The following is a 24,647-nucleotide window of genomic DNA, read 5'->3' as shown; positions in this document are numbered from 1 at the left end:
CTGTGCTTCCCAGACACTAGAACATTCTCCCCCACCCCCCGCTCCGTTCTGCCTGCCTGTCAGCTCCTTGCTGTTACCTGAATCTTTGTCTCTTTGTAGGTGTTTCTATTATTACCCCCTGTCCACTGCCTTTCCTCCCCCCTTTCTCTCCTCTTCCCTGAACTGTCATTAGTCAGAGAGGTGTATCGGACCCCTTTTTAAATCAAGTATGTGGGGCATAAATTTAAGTACATGAGAGTTCATGCCAAAGCTCCTTCTCTAACAAAATGTTCCTTCCTCTCTCCATGGTGACTGCTGGGACCCTGGATGTAAGTGTTCAGACAGGCATGTCCTCCCAACACATTTGCTGCCTTGCGTCACTAATGTGTGCCGTGTGGGATGTAAGCTAACCTGGGTGTTGTGCCACGCTGTGTGGGGGGGGGTGGCTCAGCCCTTGGCACTAGCAGATCTGTTCATCTGTTCAGGTCTGTAAGGAGCTGAGACTCCCCAGCTCCTCTCCGCCTCCAGTGTTGAGCCCGACACTAACACATACAGTCCCTGTTGTGGGACCCCTGCCCTTAAGTAGAAACCAGGACAGTTCAGTTCAGCCTGGGCTGCCGTTGCTGGAGGGTTGGGAAGAGTGGAGCATGACCTCTTATGGGAGAGCCTGTACCCACACAAGTTCTCAGGCCTTGGGCTCTTAGCCATTGCTAAAGCTGAGGACATATTGGGCCATGAGTCTATGCAAATCTATAGGAATAGTTCTGAGTTTCCTGCCCAGCCACTTGTCCTGATCCTCAAATTGGTGCCACCCTTCAATGTGGCCAAGTTCAAGGTGACTTAGTTCTTATTATTCTGCTGCTTGTTTCAATATATATATATACACATACATATATGCGCAAAGCCCTGGATTGATTCCCAGTGCTAAAAACAATTAAAATAAAAAAAAAAAGTAAACACACTTGACGGTTGGACAGGGACCATCTTAACAGTTGGGCTATTTTTTTTAGGTGGGGTTCTGTGTCACTTTCATCTGATGCTATTTCTGTCCTCCAGCCACCCACACTGGCCTCCTTTGCTCCCAGCCTCTGCCCATATCAGGTCTGGCTTCTATTTCACTCCATTTCTAGGAGTCACAGGATCACAACTTTTCAAAATACAGTTCTTGTTCAAGGTTACAGTGGAGAATGTGCACAAAGCCCTGGTAGCAACTTCAGTACTAAGATGGGCATTGTTTTTTTGTTTCTTTGTTTGTTTTATTCTGTTTTTGTGTTTGAGACAGGATCTCCACACTATAGTCCAGACTGGCCTGGAGCTCACTATGTGGCCCAGGCTAACCCATTACAGTTTTCCTGCCTCGATTTCCCGTGTTAGGATTACAGCCATGCATGCCCAGCTTCCAAGGTACTTCTTGTTGTTGTGCTTAATGTATGGTTTGGACACTCTGCCTTGGTGCACTCTGCTGGTGGACTGAGGAATTAGATGCTCCAAGATCCTGCTGTGTCTCTGGGTTATCTTCTGATGCCCATGACAACTGGTGTAGGGAAAGCACTGAAAACAGGGCTTAAGGGGAGCAGCACACACCTGTTCAGAGGCCTAAACTCAGCCAGTGCCCAACCCCATCCTCAGGATGCAGGTTTTTGCTGGGTGGAGCTGGCTAGGATGCCTCTGCATTTTTACCTTGGCCTGGGAGCTTTGGGTCCTGGCTGGGCCTAACCTTATTCTTCCTCCCAGGCAAGAGGAATGTCCTGGTTAGTGAGTGCCATGCTCACTGGTTAGTGAGAGCAGAGCTGAGTTCTCTGAGATAGCGGCAGGCTTCCGGTTAGCTTATTGGAGTGACAGCATCGGCTGCATGCCCAGTTCTTCCTCCTAAGCTCAGGGGATATGAGGGATGAGCAGCTGCAATCCCGGAACGAGTCAGGAAGTTTTCTGCTAAACTGAGACAGTGTGGCTGACAAGAGAACCACGGTATGTGGTAGGAGCTGCAGGGTATGGACTCGAAGCATTACTCGGGGCTCAGGGCAACGAGGCTCTGGAGAACCAGTGTTCAAGGAAGGTGGGGTTACTATTATCGAGTTCAACAAGCTGATTCGGACAGGGGAGAACAAGAAGGCAACTATACTTAAAGTAAACAGACTGCGGGAAGCACAAAGAGAAGAAAGAAAAAAAATATTCTTTTCAAGGCAAAATTATGATGTCAGGCCCTGACAAGGCACAGCCTGCGCAGTGGGCTCTCCACCCACTGCTCAGCTCCGCCAGGACCGCTGAAAGCAGTGTGTTCTCGTGCTGCCCCCTGCTGGCTGCCGTCGAGCATAGCAGCGGAAACGGAAAAGTTGTTAGTTGCTGGCTCTGGTTTATTCCATACTGACCAGTATAACACCAATACTCTACTTTTAGGCTGAACCAGTTCTGCAGCTGAATATGACTTCAGAAGCAGTAGCAAGGTATTCCAACAAGAGCTCAGGTTTCTGTCCGTAGACCTCAGAGTGGTGGAATCAGATGAGCTGTGCATCTCTAGATCTCCTTTCTGTGTTTGTGGATGCCAGATAAACTGAGTATGGGAATAGAATACTTTACACTGCTTAAACTAGGACATCCTGGCTCAGTGACATGGCTGCATTCAATAGGCCAACTTAATTCTGGAGCTTTGCCTGTGGTTCATTCAGGTTAGACTGAAATAGGAATCCTGCTGTCACCTAGGGGTGGAGTGGGGAATACATCCAGATTTTGTGTATATGAGGGCCCACTGGCACCAGGACTTTTGAAATGACGTCTGCACAGCTCAGCTTTAGCTTGTCCTTTGAGGTCTCTTGGCATTTTATACCCGTCTCTTACAGAATGCCTCGTGCCACATGCACAGGGCACTGTGCTGTCGACACCACCTGTGTGTACAATTTAGAAAGCTGGGCATCACCCCTTGGGGGCACAGCTCTTGTTTTCAGAGAAGACTATTTCCTGGGCACTCTTCCAGTGTCAGCTCATGGGCATACGCGTCAGGGCTTGGCAAGTGTCAGAGTTAAGGGAGCCTCTTCTTCTGTCCTCCTGGTGACTGTTCGGTGGCTTCTGGGCCATGTGCTGCTTAGTCTTCCCTGAAGACAGTGGGGCTTCTTCCGACTGGGTCCCTGGCTGTCCTAACAGGCTTGCTGTGCTGTGTCCCTAATCCTGCCCTTCCTTGTTCCTTCCTGCACTGACCCTCCTCGCTGTACTTTGTCTCCTCTGTTAGATGGACATTAAGTGGTTGAGGGAGATGTGAATGAGGGTGGTGTGAAGTCATGGGAGCCCCACCAGGTCCAAAGCCCACTGGCGTTTTCTGACGAGGAGGAGGAGGACCTGTTGGAGTTCATATACAAGTATAAGGCACCGAGGAGGACGGAGTTGCCCCTGGAGGTACATGGTGTCTGGGGGTGTGGGCTGGTGCGCGTGTTTGCACTAGAGATCTGGGGGTCCTGAGAATGGTATCACGTGTGATCCCCAACATTCTGAGTACTTGGGGGGGAAAATGACTTCCTTCCATTAAACCGGCAGGACAAACCGCCAGGTAGCTGCTAGCTGCCTGCCAACGCATGTGTGCATTTGCATACTTGGCACTATGGCCAGTTGTGGATGTAGACAAGGGTTTTAGCAGCAGAAGGAGCATTCCTGGCACTCATAGGCTGTGTTCTGCGATACGGGTGGAGAGCCACCAGTCACAGGCTCAGGGAAAAGCCACTCGGTTCCTTTCTAGTTCTTTATCTAGCAAGCCTTCTGGTCTGAGGGTCCATTATGAGAACGTCATGATTCCTGGCACACACAAAATTAGAGGCCCTGGTGAGAATCAGTGAGATGCTCAGAAACATTCTGCCGCAAGTATGGGGGTTTAGCATTTTTGTTCACTCTGAGCAGGAAGCTACAAGCACCTCAGATATAGGCGTACCTCACATTCCTGTCCAAGGAGCATTTCATCTTTCCTCATATCTTCTTTCCCCACACCTCCTCCAGTGAAGGGATCAAACTAGGGCCTCCCACAAATGCTAGGTAAGCATTCAACCACTGAGCTATGGATTAGTTCTGGACGAGTCTCACCTGCCTCAGGGCCTGGGAAACCTCATGATGGGGAGAGTTCACTCTAAATATCCCAGGGCCGGTGCCTTTTATTTGGGAAGGGGGGGGGGTTCTCATTTTGTAGTCCAAGCTGGCCTTGAACTCCCTCAGTTTGGACGCTGGCCATGGACTCCTGATCCTCCTGCCTCTACCCCCTAAATACTAGGATCAGAGGTGTGCACTTTTGTGGTTTTGTTGTGGTTTTGTTTAAAGCTTTGCGCACACCTCCCCTGCTTACTGTAGTGTGGGTAGAGTGCTTCTTTAGCAATGTATGAGCCTTGGGTTCAGTGTTTCAGTATGGGGGAGATGAACGATTAGCCAGTGTGGAGCACATCTGCAATCTCAACCCTGCCCTCAGGAGGCTGAATCAGGAAGACCACAAGTTTGAGGCCAACCTGGGCTACAAAATGATCTCTCTCCACCACCCTGAGCTACTTAGAAAAACCTTATGTCCAATGAATGAGCAACACTAACCAAACCACTATGAGAGACAAAAGTAGCTGTGTGTGGCCAGGCAGAGGTCAGAGAGGTAAGGCATTTCCTAGACATGGGAGTTGTGGGCTGGTGCTCACGGGGAACAGAAATGTACAAGAAGAGGGCTTCCAGTCAGAAGGGACAACAGTGTGAAACGGCAATGGAGAGAAAGTTCTGTCCTTGCAGGGAAGCTTGGGGCTGGGGCCAGCTCTGTGAACCCCATTCGGTGGCATGCTAGGAGAGAAAATCTTCCTTTTTCTTTCATTTCAATCATAATTCATCCTGTGGATTGTGCCACCCTCAAAAGAAAAGGTCCCTGCAGGCATTGTTGGGGAGATGAGGTGGTGCTGGCCCTTGTGGCATGGCTCAGTGGAGAGTAAACAGTTTCATGTCCAGTTTGAAATACATACCAGAAAACAGTTCCCAAAGGAAATACAGAAATGAGCAATGGGCTGGAAATGTCTCTTGTTCAACTCATTTGAAACAAGGAAGGCATGCCTTTCTGCACAGCCTTCCCTTCGGACCCAGGAAGCTGTGAGGGCCTTCTCAGGGGTCTCAGCCTCACCTCACATGATTCCTGTTGCGGGAAATCATAGCAGTTCTACCAGCTGGGGGGAGCCAGCCAAAGAAGGTGATGCTCAGTATCCCGGGCCCAGATGCTAGCCCCCAAGATTCCACCCTCAAGCCGCATGGAGGACACCCTTTCTCTGCTTTCTCTACCAGGCACCGCCTAGAACCCTTCGATCCCGCTTCAAGAAGAAAAGTACCTCATCCTCGGCCACTGAGACCACATGAGTGAAATGAGCCAACAGCACCGGATCCACAGATGTCTCTCCTCTGCCTTAAAGAGCTAGTCCTAGTACCATGGAACCCGCAGGCTGGGTGTGCTTTGAGTGTGCAGCCTCACAGACATGGCCTTTACTCGCTCCCCTCTTCTGTCTTTAAGACTCTTCTGTTCTCTTTCTTTTTTGTTCCTGCTGGGGAGAGGCTAAAGGGAAAATGTGGTGGTGGAGGGTGACCTTACGTCTTCTGGGGTTAGGAACTTTCCACAGTTGGATTGTCATTGTGGCCACAGTGTTTCTAGATATATAAGCACTCTTACCCTGATGCTGCTGAGATGTACATTTGTAATTTATTTGTTGCATAGTTTTTAGTCTTGTAAATGCAAACGAAGTGATCTTTTTTAAGAAACCTTTTTGTTGTTCTGGTACTAATACTTTGGATTATGTTGTGCATACTTACGGCTTTTGACTCTATGTACGAACTGGCAAAGACTGCCAGAGGGTCTGGTGAGAGAGCTCCAAAAACAGAAACGTAGACAAATATTCCAGACAATGTCTCCAACCTGACAAAGCCAGTGCCAGCAGGGCATCCCTCCTCCTGCAGGGGCTGTATAGTCAGCAGAGCAGAGCTGAGGGAGGAGTGCAGTGTTTCAGCAATGCGGAAGGGTGGTGAGGGTCAGGGAGGGGGAGGAGGAAGGGCACTCATCTCCTTGGGCTCATGATCAGACGCTCTGTACTGTCTCAGGCAGGCAGCTCACCCTGAGCAGAGCTGTTTGGGGTATGGAGACTCTGCTGGAAGATTTACACAGTATCTCAGAAACTGCTGGTAAGACTTTCTCCTTCAGGGACCAGTGCTGTGGCTGATTTCTCTAGAGGAGGAGCCTACATCTGAGCAATAGAGGACACTAAGCAAAGAGAAAAGGCTAGAACTAGACTTTGTTCCAGGTGTGCTCAAAACACACGAGCCAGACAGCAGGGTCTGGGGAGGATTGAGGCGGAGATCCGCAGGCGGCTGTGGCTCTTGCTCCCTTCTGACTTGTGTGGAAAATGAATGGGATGGACTGACACTCATGCTCACCCCACGGCTTCCTGGATGTTTGATACGAGCCAGGACTGCACTGACAATTTTGACACGTGTCTGACTTAGAGGACACTGTGTTCTGAGGGAACGGCCCTCCCCTCAGAGCTGAGCCCAATTGTAGGGCTCGTCTGTGTGTGCTCAGAGTCGGTGTTTTCTTTCCGTGTATTGCATGCAGTGGCCACAACCCAGTCACTCGTATTTGCATTGTGTTTGTTCATAGCTGTGCCCTGAAGGATAGAGAAGTAGTGTTGTATGCCACAGAGCTCTCAATGACTGCAGGCAGGCTCAATAACCGCCCCGTTACTAGGCTACACAAACGGGCCCTGGGAGACTGCCAGTGCCACATTAGCTGGCCTTGGCCACTTCACGGAGGGTTGCAGTTGAAGTTCGCTGCTGCCAGAGACACCTAACGAAATTCTCCAAAGGTGACTTTGTGTTTTGGAACTAACCCTAAGGAACTAACCCAGAAGCTGAGGACTGTGAGGGTCAACGGTCTGCCTGTGCCCCGAACCCATCTTAACCCATTAAGAAAGTGTCTGTCCTCTTCAAGCTCACCCAACAGCCCCAGGCAGGAGAAATGATGCCCTGTAAAATGTACAAGCCTATCAGTTGGGTATATCTGGGATGGAGAGAAACAGGTGCAGAAAAGCCTAACAGAAGCAGCTTTGCGGTAAGCCACCCCCTCCCAATAATAAATGTCTTTAGGAGCAGACTTTAAGTCCTATTATATTTTCATCATTTTACAATAGGAAGTCATAACACATCTAGGCTATCGAGTTTGTACTCAGCTGTGCCAAAACCCAGGTTGAAGCACTCCTCTCATACATACTGCATTACTTCTCGCTCAAGATTTAAACTATACAGGTATCTAAATCGTTGTCTTATTGTAAATGTAACTATTCAAGTGTCGACTAAGGAGATGGTTCCTCTCTTAAAGACACTCACTGTACAGCTGAACACAGCTGTCTTATTTCTCGGAAAATGTGTTTACTCTTCCAACAAGCTGTGTATTTGTATGTGGACTGACATGTGATGTGAATGCCCATGTACATGTAGTGGTGTGGTGCTGTCTAAAGAAGATGCATGAGTGTTTCCAGTTTGCGGACTTAGACACAGGCTGTTGGCCAGTTGCTGGCTCAAAGGCCTACTTGTCTCAGCTTTGAGCTCCTTGCCGTTGAGTACATGCCCCAGTTCTGAAGAGCTGAGATGGGGCCTCATGCTTTCCAACTGCACATTCAGTCCTAATCCTCCTGACCTTGTGTGAATAGCTCGCTCACTGTGCCGGCCTTTGACATGTGTGTTCTCCGTGGTGAACTGTCCGTGTTTGTTTGTATTGCGAGTACTCAACCACAACCATCATAGAGCCTTCCTGGTTCTTCACCTTGCACAGTATTTGAAGTGCTGAGGTGGCAAAGATGTGCTTCATCGCCCGGCAGTGTGCACTCAAAGAGCTGATGTTCTGATGTGACTGTGTGCATTTCCTCTCATTTATTTCTAAGTCTCTCTAGAATGAGCTATAATTAAATAGTATACTGGACTGTGTATCTAAGGGATGTAAACTGCAGTATTCCAAAGGCTAAAGCTCTGCTGTTTTGTTATAATGCCTGATAAACATCTTGAATAAAGTCTTAACATTTTTCTTTAAAAAAAAAAGTGTAATGTTGGGCTTATGAGAAGAAGAAATACTTTTTTAAAAAGATGTATTATTTTGGTGGTTTTTAAACAATTATTGACCTAGATCAGCAAGTCAATCCTCAGCGGTCCTAGTGGGGAGTACCAGGAGATGAAAAGATAGAGATAGGAAGGCTGTGTTTTATCCCAGACAGGTTTCTTAAGAATAAGAAGTACAACATCTTTTATTGTTTTGTTTTCCAAGACAGGGTTTCTCTGTGTAGCCCTGGCTGTCCTGGAACTTGCTATGTAGAAGCAGGCAGGCCTGGAACTCACAGATCTACTTGCTTCTGCGTCCTTAGTGCTGGGATTAAAGGTGTGTGCCATTACAGAAAGCCCATACAATGGGATGAACTCAGCAGGAAGCTGATCAAGCGGTGCTGCACCAAAGAAAACACAAGCTATCTCAAGTGCATCATAGACCAAGCACACATCAATGTTGGGACTGATAACTCCAGTCTTTTCAAGAGAAAAGACCAAGTTCCCAGGAACCAAAACCTTAGCTCCTTTGAGGCCTTGACCCCACCTCCAAAGCAGACCTTGTCAAGGTCTGTGTCCTTGGCAAGGACATAGAACTAGATTCCTTTTTTCCTTTCACTGGGGCCTCTGAGAAAGCTTTGGATTGGCCTGGCTCTCAGCAAATTATGTGTATGTGTGTGCATGTATACACGAGTGCAGGTACCTGAGGAGGCCAAGAGAGGGTATCAGGTTCCCTAGAGCTGGAATCAAAGGAGGTTGTAAACCACCAGATGTAGGTGCTGGGAACCAAACTTGGGTCCTCTTTGCACTCTTAACCACTGAACCATCTTAACAATCCCACTTTAAGCTGAAGAGTTGGCTCAGAGGTTAACAGCACTGGCTGCTCTTTCAGAGGTCCTGAGCCCCATCTATACTGAGATCTGGCGCCCTCTTCTGGTATATATGTAATAAATAAAATCTTTAAAAAAAATGTGGGTAGGGCTGGTAAGATGGCTTAAACAGAAAAAGTACTTGCCAACAAGCCTGCTGACTTGAGTTTAAAGCCTAGGACATCCTGGTAGAAGGAGAGAAGACACTCCTTCAAACTGTCCTCTGACCTTTACATGCACACTGTTGCACCCCCCCCCCATACACACAGAAGGGGTCTAGGAATGCTGAGTGCCTCACTAACATGCACACAGCCCAGTTCAACACCAAGCACCTTATAAACCAGACATGGTGGGACACACCTTTAACCCTAGTGCTCAAGAGGTAGGAGCAGAAGGATCAGAAGCTCAAGGGAACTCTCAGCTATATAGAGAGACTGAGGCAGGCCTGTTTCAAAAATACAAAAGTAAAGATTGTAGGTATAAATTAGTTTAAAATGTTAAATGTGGAAGGTGACAAGGGTTAGAAACTGAGCGCTTGCACTCCCTGGAAACCTGGCTCATTCCTACTACACGGCATGACTAGGAGCTAAAACAGCACTGATACATGTTTCACACACTCCGCTGATGACACAAATATTACCCTCAGAGTGTCACTGTTGTACTGTTTTCAAGATCAATGGAAACTGTGCCTGTGAAAATAGAAGTAGTTCCCCAGTAGGCAGTTTTCCTTTTGTGAGCAGACCTCTAGGTGGCCATTTCCTTCTTGAGGGTTTTTCTTCACCTGCAGATAAGGGAGTACCTATGTAGGTTAGAACAGGCTTGCACAGGTGCAGAGCCACTGTGGATGGTAAAAATGTCCTTAATGCTGCATCCCTTGCCTTTAAACTACAAGTGTCAGGCACCAGGCATCACTGTTGGGAGTGCTGGTTTAGAATGCACAAAGCATACACAGGATATGACAGCATATTCCTATCACCCACCCACCCCAGAAGGAGCAAGAGGGTCAGAAGTTCAAGTTCATCAGTTATACATGAATCTGGGGCCAGCCAGGGCCAAGACAGACTCTACCTCAAAAACTAACCAACAAACAATAAGATAGCTGGCTCAATTCAGGGTACCCGGGAGGCCACAAAGACCTTCCGGCAGAGTTACTCACAGTTCTCTTTTCTTTGTCTAAAATAAAGCAGTAGATTCAGGCAGCAGAAAACAGGAGGAAGAGATGGGAAGAAAGGCTAAAAGTCTAGTCATTTATTCACTTGCTGAGCTAGGACCATGCACCAGCAGCGAAGACAGGTAGAAGACGAAGTCACACACCTTCAGAACTGAACTAGAAGAGTTATGAAGTGTTTACTGCTAGTGTCAGATCACAGGCATCTGTTGATTAAGACATGAATGTCCTGCGCTGTGAGAAAATCAAAGGAAGTACACAAGATCCCAAGGGAGCTAGACACGTCAGTCTCATCAAACAGCAGGCATCATTTTTCCTCTTTGTCTCCACAATGTGTTTTTAGAGAACAATGGGGAAAAAGGCTTATCCTTACATTCTGCAATGCATTTGATGTATTTCGGAATTTAAGCCTCTATAAGCTTTAGTTGCCTCCAATTTATATCAGGGATAAATGATAGCTCTTTCATAAGGTCGGCATGAGGTCCAGCAGTTTTACAGATACGCTCAAATCGAGCAAGTGTTCAATAAATCACATGTGGATAAACAAGTATGCATATCCTTGAACATCATTCAGGCAGGCCTAATGCAAAGTGCTTTACTGTCAAAATAGAAACTCAGCTTTGAAGAAAGGCTCCACTAGCCATAAACAAAAGCCGTTTGTATGAAACTCCTTTTGCATACACAGTGTGCCTGCAGCCTGCTGCCCTTCTACTTCAGCCCGTGTTTGCTGGTCCTTCTCTGCCTAGCCTGTCCTTGGCCACAGGCAAGTGGGAGGGCAGGGGTAGGAAAGGGCCCAGGTGCTGAGGCCATGTAACAGACCTGAATCATCTACATGGACTCTACAGGAGTACAAAGCTGGACAGTCTTCCTTCTCAGCTTCTGCACCAGCTCTTCCCAGTGCCACAGCTGTACGAGAAGCCGGAGCTGCACAGGCGAGGAAATACAAAAGCCTCCCAGTGCTCAGCCTCTGCCACTTCAGGAGCGTGAACACAGGAAGAGCCAGCAGAACAGAAGACACTGGGTGTACGAGGTGCTCAAGTGCACATTCGCTCTCCATTACCTGGTCCCACAAATACATCCATCCTTGGCCTTCTGGTTTCCTGACATTCTCCATCGCTCTCCATTTAGTGAACACACCCCCGCTTCAATGAATGGCCCTCAAATTCCTAGCCTGACATGCCCTAAAAACCCCAATGATTACCTTACTCTACTAATAGATGAAGGAATTTCATGTTATCATCAACAGATTTCAAATAGTAATTTATTTAATGAGAGCTTTCAGCTAGGCAAGCTCATTTGTTTAAAGATGCTTCCAGATAATTCTAGTGTGAGAGCTAAGAGTCACTGTCTTAGACTGTAGCCATCACTTGCCACTCGCTAAGCCTGACCCTGCGTAGCTTTGAGAGCAAGCAAAATCACGTGCATTCGCGGTGAAATAGCCATGGAGTCATTATTTCTAAAATGAATTATCATCCATTCATTGTTGCCCTCTGAGCACAGCTGGCAGCACATTAGTCTCATCAAATGACAGGTATTACTTTCCCCTTAGTTTCCACAGTGCATTTTTAGAGAATTCTGGGAAAAAAAAGCTTATCCTTATAAATAAAAATAAGAAATCTTAAGTGGATACACTTTAAAAAATATATATAGTGCCTCTGAAAAACTGGGCAGAGGGCTGGAGAGACAGTTCAGCATTTAAAAATTGGCTGTTCTTGCAGGGGACCCTGGTTCAACTCCCAGCACCCACATGGTGGCTCACAACCATCTCTAATTCCAATGCCGGTGGACCCAACAACTCTCTTCTGGCCTCCAAGGGCACCAGGCTCCAGGCACATATGTGTATGTGCACATGCATACACAGAGACAAAACACTCATACATTAAAAAAAAAAAAGAAGTTGAAAAAAAAATTGGGCAGAAATTTATTGCAGAGCTATGTGTTTTAAGAAGGGTATCTGGAAAGGTGACTTACTTTTATGAAAAGTACTTTGTTACAATAAAATGAATGATAACAGTCATAAACACGAAGAACCCAGGACACGGGATGAAAGTACATTGCTACCCCGTGTCACCTCTAAGCATAAGAGCTAACAACTACTTTTTGACTTCATACAAGCTGGCTGATACAACTAAGAGAGCCTGGGTGAGATCCTGACCCAAGAACAGGCAAGCTCTCCACTGCACAGTGGCATGGAGTAAGAGTACAATGAAAAGGTAAGCTGGCCCGCTTAGCGTCCCGTCAGTTACAAGAGATGAGATAACAGAGTTGATGGTTGTAATGGTTCAAAGGTTCAAGCTGAAGTCAGTCTGAGGGAGCATAAACTTTACATAAGCAAAAGCCAAGCTTAAAGACAGTGATGGTATAGAGCCTCACACACACGGTAGAGCCAGGGCATGAAGCCCCACCATCTCCTGCTCCACCCAATCTGGCCTTCCCAAAGCTGGGGTGGGGCAGTTTCAAGTAGGAGATCAAACTGTGAGGTGTCATGCTGGAAACAGGCATCCAGGATGTCTGTTTAGCATGGACAAGGTCTGGATACAATCTCAATCCCACAAAAAGGCCCACTGTTTTCAGTGTCTTTTTATATTTTTCCTCACTTGAGATTCCTTGAAACTAATGGGAATGAGGAAAGCTATTACCATTTGTTGGAAATAATACACAAAACTTTTTAACTTTTAGTTCTATGACCAATGCAATGTTTAGTGTATTGGGTTTTAAAGCACAATGGGATATTCTATGCTTGCCTATCAGTTGGTACAGTTTACAGTTTAACACATGCTCACTTTTACACAAAGATCCACATTCCATAGCTGGGAACCTATGAAAGCTCTGACCTATACTCGCAGGTTCGTTCGATCATGGTACATCTGGTACGGATCACCAGCGTACCAGTTGCGCCTCTTCCAGAAAGATGTTGTCATTTTATCTAGGAGTTTACTCTGGGTCTTGTTGCAGAACACAAATTCCCTCAGGCGCTTCTTTCTTGCAGTTGACTTTTTCCACAATGATTTCTTGTAGCCAGCCTATAAGATAATGTTACAAAGATATTTTAAAACTTGCAAAGGCAACAGCAGATACTCCATAACTTATAGTGGAGAGGCTCAAGGAGCAAAGCCAGACCTCCAAGTTTTCTCTAAAAACTTTGCAATGAGTAGCAGATAAAAAAAGCATGTGAGGGGCTGGAGAGATGGCTCAGAGGTTAAGAACACTCGCTGTTTCTTCCAAAGATCCTGAGTTCAATTCCCAGTCAACCACATGGTGGCTCAGAACCATCTATAGTAAGATCTGGTTGGTATGCAGGCAGAATGTTGTATAAATAATAAATAAATCTTAAAAAAAAGCATGTGAAGAGTTATTAATAATTGAAAACTTTGGAAAGATTACTTAAACTCACAAGCTACATGTGGGGGTACACACATGTAATTCAAGCACTGAGAAGACTGAGGCAGGAGAACTGAAAGCGGAGAGCCAGGCTCAGCAGATGAAAGCACACACTACTTTTCCGAGGACCTGAATTCAAGTCCAGCACCAACACAGGTGACTCACAACTACCTCTAATTCCAACTCGCCAGGACCCAAGGCCTCTGGCCTCCAGGAGCACATTACTCACATGTACAGACCCACATATACAAGTAACTGCAAATAAAATAAACCTAAGGCAGACCGATCTCTGTTGAGTTTGGGGCCATCCTAGACTACATAGGAAGTTTCAGGCTAGCCAGGACTACATAGTAAGACTTTGTCTCAAAGAAACAAATCTTTTAAAAATTATAGATAGATAGATAGATAGATAGATAGATAGATAGATAGATAGATGAGTAAGTAAGTAAGTAAATAAATAAATGAGCTAGTTGAGGGCCAGCTCAGACTATGGAGCAAGGAAAAAACAAAAAAATGGGCCCTGGAGATGGCAGGGTGGGCAAAGTGCTTGTACGGCAAGGAGCAAGCAGGAGCTCCTGGGGTTTAGATCCCAGAGCCTATGTAAAAGCTGGGTGTGTTAGCGGACACCTACAGCCCCAGTGCCGGTGGGGAGAGACAAATGGATCCCAGAACTCGCTGGTCAGGCAGGCTAGAAAAATTGGTGAGCTCCAGGTTCAGTGAGGAAGGCTTGTCCCAAAAACCTAAGGAGCTGGGAGATGGCTCAGGATACACAATACTCTTCCAGAGGACCAGCACCCACGCTGGACAGCTCCCAGCTCCACCTTCAGGAGGATGGGTGCCTCTGACCTCAGCAGCAGCTCCATTCACATGCACGGGACAGAGAACAGAAAATGAGGTTCTTGTTAAGGAACCAAATCAATGATCCTCTCAAGCCAAAGGCTCTGTATGGCACCAAGTAAGCTGAGCAACGACATGGCTCTTCACTGACAAGTGTGCTGGGATTCTAACACATCTCAGTGCCTTCCTTGCACCCAACAACTTCTGTAGTACAGGGAGGGAGGGAAGGAGGGAGGGAGGGAAGGAAAGAAGGAAGGAAGGAAGGAAGGAAGGAGATTGAAGAAACTGGTTTTAAGGTACTAGAGATTATATTTACACCACTCACTCTTACATCTTTAAATTCAGAGGCTCTAGCTAAATTTTCTCTTTAATTCTCTCTTTTTAATTTAAAATATTATCTCTTGGTTTAAAAAAATAAAAATAAAAAACATTATCTCTTTAATAATTTTCTTGTCCACAAGGTCACTGTGGATATCATATTTATAGAGTCCTAATTTTACTGTCCTGCTCATCACTGCTGGTATCCTTTAAAGAAGTCTCTGTGGAATAGCAACACAATGAAAACGCTAGAAACCTTAGTTTCTAGGTCAGAAGCAGAAGCAGGGAATAAATAATAAAAGTTAGGAACACCAGGATGAAACCATGCCACATAAAATACTTTCTGGTTTTATAATTAGTATGAGTTATCCCACCCAGACTTTAGTTTTCCTATAAACTAAATTCTGATAGGGCTGGCAAAATGACTCAAATAGTAAAGGTGCTTCTCTCAAGCCTGATGACTTTCTGGGAACCTTCATCTTCTGAAGGGGAAGAAGCCCCCACACCCATAGAAGGTGAAAGGAGAGACTGACTCCACAGAGGTACCCTGTCAACTCCAAATGCATGCTGTGGTATGCCGCCTACCTAATAATTATACACTTAACAAAGTGAAGACATAAAATTAGATTCTGATGAAGCAGGACTTTCTGCACAAGACACAGCTGGGGTGAGTACTGCTAAAGAGTTTATCAGGTCTTCTATAGGAACAAGTGTTCCAGAGCCCAATAGGGACATACAGGGGCCAAAGAGATGGCCCATGGATTAAGAGCATTTGCTGTTCTTGTAGAGGATCCAGGTTTGGCTCCCAGAACCCACAAGACAGCTCAGTCATCTTTAACTGCAGTTCCAGAAGACCAAATGCCATCTTTCAGCTTCTACAGGCACCAGGCATGTACACAATGCACATACATGCATGTGGCATAAAATAAAAATACGCATAAAATAAAAATCTAAAAAAGCAAAAGGGCCAGAAATGAAGGAAAGAAAACCACTCACTTAACACTGAAGGACCTAGTCTACTAAAGGGAGGAAAGAAAACCACTCATTTAACACTAAAGGACCTGGTCTACTAAAGGGAAGAAAGAAAACCACTCACTTAACACTAAAGGACCTGGCCTACTAAAGGGAGGAAACTGGTTAGAGGGGCGGCCCAGTGGTTAGACCTCCGGCCACTCTTGCAGGGGACCCGGGGTTCAAGTCCCGGAACCCGCACAGCTCTCGGTTGTCTATAATGAGATATGGCACCCTCTGCTGGTGGGCACACACATGTGCAGGCAGAACACTGCGCACACAATAAATAAATAGTACATAATACATAAATAATAAAATAAATAAAGGGAGGAACCTATTTCTAATGCTCCAAAATGAGCCATCAGAACTGGAGTGCAGATTCTTCTGACTAGAAACTACAAGGCCGTCTTGGTGGAGAAATGAGCTGAGTTTCTTCCTTCCTTTCTTTTTTTTTTTTTTTGCTTTTTGAGACAGGGCTTCTCTGTGTAGCCTTGGCTGTGTAGATCAGGCTGGTTTAGAACTCAGAGATCCAGCTGCCCTCTGCATCCCAAGTGCGAGATTAAAAGGTACGCCAACACCCTTGGCTCTGAGCTAAACTCTAATCTACACATTTATCTACAAGATTAGGATTGTCTCTAAGGAGAATTCCAACAGTGACTGCACCTGCCTCGCTGAAGAGTTTGCCTCGCTGAAGAGTGCTTTCCTCACACTCATGCTCTTCCTCTGCACAAAGGTAGACAGAGACGCCTGCAAAGCCATCACCTCAGCACAACACACAGGAACTACTAGTAGGATGACAGTGCACGTCATGGCTAGGCTCCATGGATTCTACTACATCTTCATTTCCTATCTTTGCAAGCAGGTAAGTGTGTAAAGACTCACCCTCCTCCTTAGCCAGAGGCCAGAATGCAGTCGAAGGAACCGATGCACAACTGCTTTTACTGTCTTTCTCTTGCCTTTCCGTGAGCTGCAGTATGTTAGAGTTCTGACCGGCGGCTTCAGGATGCTGGGAACCAATGCGGCCACTCTAAAACAAAGTTTTTAAAATGTAGCAATCAGACTGACAGAAGAGCAAGGAACTAACGTTCAACACACCACATTACTTCAAGCGACACTGGGCACAGAGAATGGCAACCTTCCCAACTTCAAGCCTTCTAAATACGGCCCTGCAGGGAGAGGCAGAACCTGGGTTCAACACACGGGAGACTCTAAGTTCAACCCTAACACCAAAAATAAAACCTACTCACTCAACCCCTAAGAGGGACTTTATCCCATGGTATTTAATCACACAATTTCTTATCTATCTGCCTACCCGAGTCTAAACTACTTGTTGGAGGTTGTTCTAATGCTGGCTCTCAAGACCTGGTTACACCTGCCCCTGTTTTGTGAACCTGCCTAAGACACACCTGACTGGTTGGTTAAATGGCCTCTACTTGGCAGGGCAGAATTAAATAAGCGTGGCTAAGGTTCCCAGGTTTTTGAGTTCAGGAGAGAATCATGAGAAACAGACAAGAAAAGGGGCGGAAGAAGAGCACCACAATGAGTTACTGTGGAGAAAAAAAACCACGTGCGCTGAGAGGAAGGACTCCAATAATGGCATGAAAAGGCCCAGATGAAAAATACAAGCAAGTACCATGGGATTATGTATGGAAAATAGACCAGTAAGGTGGATGACATTGGATAGGGGATGGAAGATGGATGGTGAGGATACTGAGACAATGTAAGTGAAATATCTGCTGGCCCAAGGTAAATACAGCAATTACAAAATCTAACAGGTGTCTGTGTGTTATTATTTGTGATAGTGGGTTAATACCGCTGTGATAATCTTAGGGCTAATAATAAACATTATATAGCCCAACACTCATTATTATTATTATTATTATTATTATTATTTACAATAACAACTCCTTGAGAACTTTAGCTTGTTTATATCTGCCTACTTTCTGCAAGTACAGTGCAGAAAGTACAGTGCACTATGGGTGTTTAACTGAGTACCTGCTAACTGACTCACACGCAGCCCAGCCACATCAACTGAGCATCTCGCTGGATCTCTGGTTTGCCTACTATCATCCATCTGGAATCTACATCAGCGTCATGAGAAATGAGCCCAGAGGCAAAGGCAGACATCGCTAGTAGTGCACTAGCCTAGCACATATAGTCTTAGGCTCCTGCCCCAGTGCACAAAATGTTCTAAAAAGCCAGGCAAGGCGGTGCATGCTGGTAATCCTAGCACTTGGGAGATGAAGGCAGGAGGGTGATTACAAGTAAAAGGCTGCACAGCAAGATGGGAAGGAGGTGCTGTGTAGTCCTGCTGCTGGCATCTAGAATACCATTATATTCTCCTACTCAGGCAGGCGAAGTGCTCGTGGGACAAGATTATCTACTTTAAATCTCCTGACCACATTTTATGGATTTTTGCAGGACTAGGGATAGAAGAAGGGGCTTCACAGAACGGGGCAAGCACTATACCACTGACCTACATGCCCAGACAAGGTACAAATGTTCTAGAAAATTCTGTGTAAATATTGTTTAAATATGTAATTGGCATATACTCTACCTGTTAAGGACTTCTGCAGTAGGCCCACATGCCAGGTGTCTGACAGATGTGACAAGTCTTGGGGCAGAGGAAACAGCTGATGACTGAGTGTGTCTAACATGGGCGGCACACAGTGCGGAATTAAGACAGGTATTCTTGGCACAGTTCCGAAAGGTTGAAGACGCCAACACATTCAGGGGACGGAATATCCCTGCAAAACAGAGAGACGCGCATTTACTGATGTACTCTAGCACATCCCTTATAATGCATGAAACCAAGGGAGCAGAGGGTCCCTGACACCAGCTTTACAGAGAACGTTTTTACCAATTTCATTGATATATACCTTACATATTATAAAATGACCAATTTTTATATACTCAATGGTTTTTAGAAAATTTAGAGTTCTACAACAATCATATAATCCAGATTGACATGTCTAAACTCTATGCCCAGAAGTGAGAAATAAGACATGTGTAAAATTAATTGGCACCCACCAATTCCATACCATGGGGGATCATCCCTACAGATTCAGTGCAATAACGGGTCAGAGACAGAGTGGAGAGCTCATGGACAGAGTGGAGAGAAGATTCATGAAGAAAACAAAGGCGCTTCAGTTATCTGACAGTGAACACACCCGCTGGACACAGAGATGCACACCTGTAATCTCAACATTTGAAAAGTGGCAGGAGAGCTGGGTGCGGTGGCGTACGCCTCTAATCTCAGTGCTCAGGGAGAAAAAGGCAGGTGGATCTCTGTGAATAAGAGGCCAGCCTGGTCTACAACATGAGCTCCAGGACAGCCAAGGCTACAAAGAGAAACCCTGTCTCAGAAAATAAACAAACAAGAAAGAAAGAAAGGAAGGAAGGAAGGAAGGAAGGAAGGAAGGAAGGAAGGAAGGAAGGAAGGAAGAAAGGAAGAAAGGAAGAAAACAAAAGAAAAGAGGGAGGGCTGGAGAGATGGCTCAGAGGTTAAGAACACTTGCTGTTCTTTCAAAGGTCCTGAGTTCAATTTCCAGCAACCACATGGTCGCTCACAACCATCTATAGTAAGATCTGGTGTGCAGGCAGAAAGTTGTATAAATAACAAATAAATATCTTTAAAAAAGAAAGATTAAAGAAAGAAAAAGAAAAGTGGAGAGAGGAGGATCAGGAATTTAAGGGTATCCTTTACTACAGAGAAAGTCTGAGGTCAGCCTAAGCTACAGGAGACCCTGCCTCAAAAAACAAAACAAAATCAACAAAATATATGCATAGAATCTACCTGAAAAAAAAAATTAACAAAGGGCTGGAGAGATGGCTCAGTGGTTAAGAGTGAATACTGCTCTTGCAGAGGGCCTGAGTTTGGTTCCCAGGACCACATCAGGTGGTTCATAACAGGAGCTAGGTAGGCCTAGCTTCAGGCCTAGCAAATGCACGAAAGTGCACACATACACACATGCACACAATTTAAAATAATAAAAATCAATCTTTTTTAAGGGCTAGGTGATGGTTTAGTGTGTAAACTGCTTGTTTTATAAGCCTAAGAGCCTGAGTTAGGGCCTCAGTATCTACGTAAAAGCTGAACATAATGGCACCGCAGTACCAGGGTAAGAGAGGGGTAGAGGCAGGCGCTTGCTTGAGAGAGCCAGGTTTGGTGAGAGACCTCATCACAATAAATAAATAAACCGAAGTGGCATGCATACTCCCACACACATATGCACAAGCAAAATAAAATGAAAGCAAAACAAGAAAATAAACAGACCCTCCAAGAAGGAGAACCCACTTTGGGCAGGACAAGCAACATCAGCAAATGCCTTGGTGCTAAAACAAATACAGCTATGAGAATAGCAGGATCAGGCCTGCCAGAGGCTGTGCACAGCTTCCCAACTGTAGCAGAAATGCCTGGGAACACACGGTGGGAATGAGCTGAGCAGAGCTGGGGAGGCAAAGATGTGTAAACTGGAGGCTATCCTCTCCCCTAAGGCCTTATAGCAAGCCTTTTCCCTAAGGCCACTATGCAAATTGGAATCAATCCCAGAACTTAGGTTTTAGTACTTTCTAACCAACTCTAGCGTGAGACTCAAGAACATACATGGTAAAATGTTCTTTGAGATGTGAAGTCCTAGGACTGGAATTTGGCGATGATTTCATCATTAAGCTATATGCATAAAAATAAATGTTTTAGAGCTAGGGAAATCACTCAGGTGTTAAAGTGTTTCCTATGCTTGAGTCTGATACCCAGAATTCAGATAAAAAGCGGGGCATATTTGTAATTCTGACACTAGGGAGAGAGACAGGTAGATCCCTGGGGTTTGTGGACTAGCAGCCTAATCAGTAAGTGCCACATCCCAGTGAGAGACCCTCTCTCAAAAACACAAGATGGATTGCTCCTGAGAGCAGTCCCAGACATACATCTGCATCTGCAGGCACGCGTGCGTGCACATACCCTCACTCACGAACATACCACAAATACAAGCATACTAAATTCGACTTAAATAAGTCAGCTTAAAGAAAGAAAAGCTAAGCCTGGCATAGTGGCAGATGCCAGTAAGCCCGTACTCTGGAGGTTGAAGCTGGAGATATACAGTTTAAGGCCAAAATGGACTACAAGGATACTATCTCAAAAAAACAAAACAAACAAACAAACAACAAACACCAGCAAGTAAACTGTCCAAGCCTAGAGGCCTATGCCTGCAATTCCAGCATTCCAGAGACAAAGGCAGGAGAATCACCACAAGCACAAGGCCAGCCCGCATACATACAACCTGGACTAACCAGTGAGACCTTTTCTCAAAACCACAACAAAAACTCTACCAGGTTGAGTCTACCTAATCTGATGGCCAAGACTTAGAAAAATGGCCCACTGCCTACTGTGTGGATTTCACCAAACAAATGGGGCAATATGGTGAACACAGACAGAGTCTGAACCAAACTAGTTTTAATTTTAGCTCTACAACTTAACTAGCGGTATGAACAGGAACAAATTAGTTAATCTCTCTATATTCATTTTCCTCAAACTTAACTTAGTTAGTTATGGAGAGGATTACATGAGATAAAACATTAAAGTGATTTAAGAGGGCTTGGCTCAGAAAAAACATTACATATATTCTACACACCTGTTTTTTAAAAAGGTTTACTCATTTATTATGTATACAGTGATCTGCCTGCATGCCAGAAGAGGGCACAGATGTCATTCTAGGCTGTTGTAAACCATCATGTGGTAGCTGGGAATTGAACTCTGGACCTTTGGAAGAGCAGCCAGTGCTCTTCAGCTCTGAGCCATTCCTCCGGCCCCAGAAACATTTAAGCAGCACTAACAGCACATAAAGTGCCAAGGAAAGCCAGGTACTGGGCCCAAAAACCTGGAATCTCACCACGTGGGGCACTAAGGAGGACAGAGACCTTAAGAGACTGAGCTACACAGTGAGGGCCAGTCCCAAAAAAACCTATGACACTATACTCTCATTCTTGCAAGTGGAATTTCATTCTCATCCTGAGGCTCAGTGGGAGCCTAACAACCTAACAACCAGAAGCGAACTCCTGGAACTCACTATGGAAGAGAAGAACCTAGTCCCAAAGGTCATCCTGATTCCGTAAGGTTGCTGTGGCATGCATTGCCCCCATAGACAAATAAAAATAGTTTTAGAAATATCACAAGCGGGGCTGGAGAGATGGCTCAGAGGTTAAGAGCACTGCTTGCTCTTCCAGAGGACCTGAGTTCAATTCCCAGCAACCACATGGTGGCTCATAACCATCTGTAGTGAGATCTGGTGCTCTCTTCTGTCGTTCAGGTGTACACGCAGACAAAACATTATATACATAATAAAATAAATAAGTCTTAAAAAAAGTTATTAAAAAAAAAAAGAAATATCACAAGCAGTTGACCTATATCATCTACTTTAAAAATGTAAGGGAGCAAGGACTAATATCAAGTAAATGAAAAGGCTTCATGAGAACACCCTGGAAATGCCTACCTAAGCTTTAGTTTGTTGAAATTGTGTAGGTCTTAGGACTGGAGAGAGCACTCGTTACTCCTGCAGAGGCCCAGGGTTCAGTTCTCAGACCTTGTGGCAGCTAACCACCCACAACTCAGTTCAGGGAAGCTGGCCCCCTGCCTTCTCCTCCACGGGCCCCGGCACACACGCAGTGCACTTAGGCAAAACACTCATGCATATGGAATTTAAAAATAAAAATGTTTAAAACTTGTAGATCTGGTAGTCCTAAGCGCTGGGAGGCTATGCAGCTCTCCTGCTGAGGGGACTGAACAGGCACACTCCTCTGGAAACTAGTTTCTGTATGTGCCCTCTGACTGGGGGCTCCACAGCCAGCCGTGCCTCACGCACACATGGCCTAGCAGTTCTCTAGCATTCATAAACCAGGAGGTGATACCAGTAAGCTTTGTACAGAACACCAGCCAACCAGGCATCCTGGCTCACATCTGGAATCCCAGTGCTGGGAGGCAGAGGCAGCTAGCCTGGGCTGCACACGAGACCCTGACTTTAGACACACCCGAACGGTAACCACCCCAGTGCCCATCAGTAGTAAAACAGAGGACTGCAGCATTGTCACATAAGAAAACACAGAAGTGAGAAAGCAAAACGTTTCACGAAAAGTAAACCCCAATAAGTAAAAGAAAACCAGACACTACACTATACATGTTATATATAAGTTAATGTAAAGTTCAAAACTAGACAAACTATGTTATTGAGAGTATTGAAGTTATTAGTTGCTAAAGTGGCTGTGGGAAGGAATAAAGGAATAATGACTAAGGCGATGCACTGGGTAGAAAGGAGCTTGTCTTTAAAATGTCCCTTTAGCGTTGTTAAACCATTCATGCATGTTATATGAACTTTTCATTATACATATTTCACAACTTACAAAAAGTCCCATTTTTAGGCTCTAATACCTGGAATTTTTATATGATTACTTTTTTCTTCGTGGTCTTCTATTCTCCCACAAATTTTATCCGTATAGTTGTGCGCAAATAACTTACTGATCACCCTTATCATAAATGTTCTACCTGCTTCTGCCTTTACCCCCGTATTTCCCCTAAGAGGGGTGTAGTTCAAAACAAATTAGGCCAGTCTTTTGATAGGTACACACGGGCCGGGCGTGGTGGCGCATGCCTGTAATCCCAGCACTCTGGGAGGCAGAGGCAAGAGGATCTCTCTGCGTTCGAGACCAGCCTGGTCTACCACAAAGCAAGTCCAGGACAACCAAGGCCACACAGGGAAAACCTGTCTCAAAAAACCGGAAAAAAAAAAAGTTACACCCGGTTCTCAAGTGTAGCAGACACTCGCTGCTTTATGAGCTTGTGTTTAACCCGCAGGTAGGAGGAAGCCCCATTTTACCGCCATAGAGCCAAAAGTGTGGCTCTCAAGGTCAAAGGTCTTGAGAGGCGGACTGAACCTGGAAGTCGGAAAAACGGAATCCTGGGGTCTCCCTCGCCTCCTCTACCTCAGTCTCGGGCATGCCTCCTAGGTCAGAGTGGAACGGTGAACGCGGGCCAAGGGTGCCACCCCACGCAAGGTGTCCCGCAGGGAACACTCGAAGCAAACCTACCTCAGGTCACCTTGTTTTTCTTTCCCCGTCAACATCTAGACTAAATGCCCACTCCCTCCCGCGCTAGTTCTTTCTCTGTGAAGACGTCAGCGGAGCACTGACCTGAGGCAGCTCTCAAGGCACCCGTGAAGACGGAGGCCGCCATCTTGCAAGCTGCCTACGGTGGCCGCAGAGGACCAAAAGCGCCGGAACAAAAGGCTAAAAACGTAGAGGTGGAGTGAAGGCGAACAGGCGTGGCCAAAGTCAAACTCTTCCATCTGCGCCTTTTTACTAGGTCCTGCCCTAAACCGCAGTCATTTGTACGTTTGTGTTTGGGTTCGCGCGTGTACGGAGAAAAACTTACAGGGGTTGGGTCTGTATAATTTTATTTTTCTTTTTTTTGAGACAAGGTTTCTTTGTGTAGCCCTAGTTGTCCTGCAACTCGCTCTGTAGACCAGGCTGGACTGGAACTCACACAGATACAGCTGCCTCTGCCTCCCAAGGACTGGACTAAAGGAGTGCGCCTTTGTGCAGTTTGCTTCCACATTCAATTTCTTGTGACATAGTAACCAAATAATCTCTGCAAAATTATGTATCAGAGTTAAAAGGCAATGATATTTTACCATTACAAAAATAGTTTTAATTTACGAGCTCCTCTGAAAGAGCCCCGGGCTCCCCGTGGGTCATCTCAATCACATTTTGATAACACTCAGTTATACTTGCTTCTCTGAGACATGGGAGGTGTAAATGGGCACTGAGCCTAGAACACTACTGTTGTCCTGTCCGTCTCCCACCTGTAGTGGCTGTTTTGAGTCCAAAACCGTCCATATATAATAAAATGCCACTGACATTACGGCCCTTTAAAAACTAATTATTGCGGAGGTTAACTTTGTGTGTGAGGGTTATATGTGTGGGGGACAACAAGGGACCCGCCCTTGTTGATGCAGGGTCTCTTGATGCTT

The 24,647-nt window shown here is 45.7% G+C and overlaps 2 protein-coding genes across 3 annotated transcripts in view; one reads left to right on the top strand and one right to left on the bottom strand.

Annotated features, from left to right (window-relative positions):
• Reep1 (receptor accessory protein 1) overlaps nt 1-5,696 on the top strand; it is a 91,173-nt gene extending 85,477 nt beyond the window's left edge. Inside the window, exons 8-9 of one of the 2 annotated variants that reach the window (XM_060383550.1) lie at nt 3,215-3,366; nt 5,257-5,696. In XM_060383550.1, the coding sequence (XP_060239533.1) occupies nt 3,215-3,366; nt 5,257-5,328 (224 nt within the window). In that variant the 3' untranslated portion in view covers nt 5,329-5,696. The remainder of the gene's footprint in view (nt 1-3,214; nt 3,367-5,256) is intronic. The other variant, XM_021660871.2, reaches the window with a different exon arrangement.
• A 5,630-nt stretch (nt 5,697-11,326) lies between these two features.
• Mrpl35 (mitochondrial ribosomal protein L35) lies at nt 11,327-23,947 on the bottom strand. The gene is made up of 4 exons (XM_021660870.2): nt 23,809-23,947; nt 18,188-18,377; nt 16,513-16,657; nt 11,327-13,106 (listed from the first exon to the last, which is right to left on the bottom strand). Exons 1-4 carry the CDS (start codon nt 23,849-23,851, stop codon nt 12,918-12,920), a joined length of 567 nt encoding a protein of 188 aa, XP_021516545.1. The 5' UTR covers nt 23,852-23,947; the 3' UTR covers nt 11,327-12,917.
• Nucleotides 23,948-24,647: the final 700 nt, after the last annotated feature.

The sequence above is a fragment of the Meriones unguiculatus genome, chromosome 5, assembly GCF_030254825.1.
Source record: "Meriones unguiculatus strain TT.TT164.6M chromosome 5, Bangor_MerUng_6.1, whole genome shotgun sequence".
In the NCBI taxonomy this organism is placed as follows: Eukaryota; Metazoa; Chordata; class Mammalia; order Rodentia; family Muridae; genus Meriones; species Meriones unguiculatus.
This window is presented reverse-complemented; position numbering and strand designations above follow the sequence as displayed.

Coding starts and splice junctions, on each gene's coding strand:
- Mrpl35 (XM_021660870.2), bottom strand. CDS start 23,851: ATGGCGGCCTCCGTCTTCACGGGTGCCTTGAGAGCTGCCTCAG. Junction 18,378..23,808: donor TGCCTTGAGAGCTGCCTCAG/GTCAGTGCTCCG, acceptor TCTGTTTTGCAG/GGATATTCCGTCCCCTGAAT. Junction 16,658..18,187: donor ACTGCAGAAGTCCTTAACAG/GTAGAGTATATG, acceptor ACTTTGTTTTAG/AGTGGCCGCATTGGTTCCCA.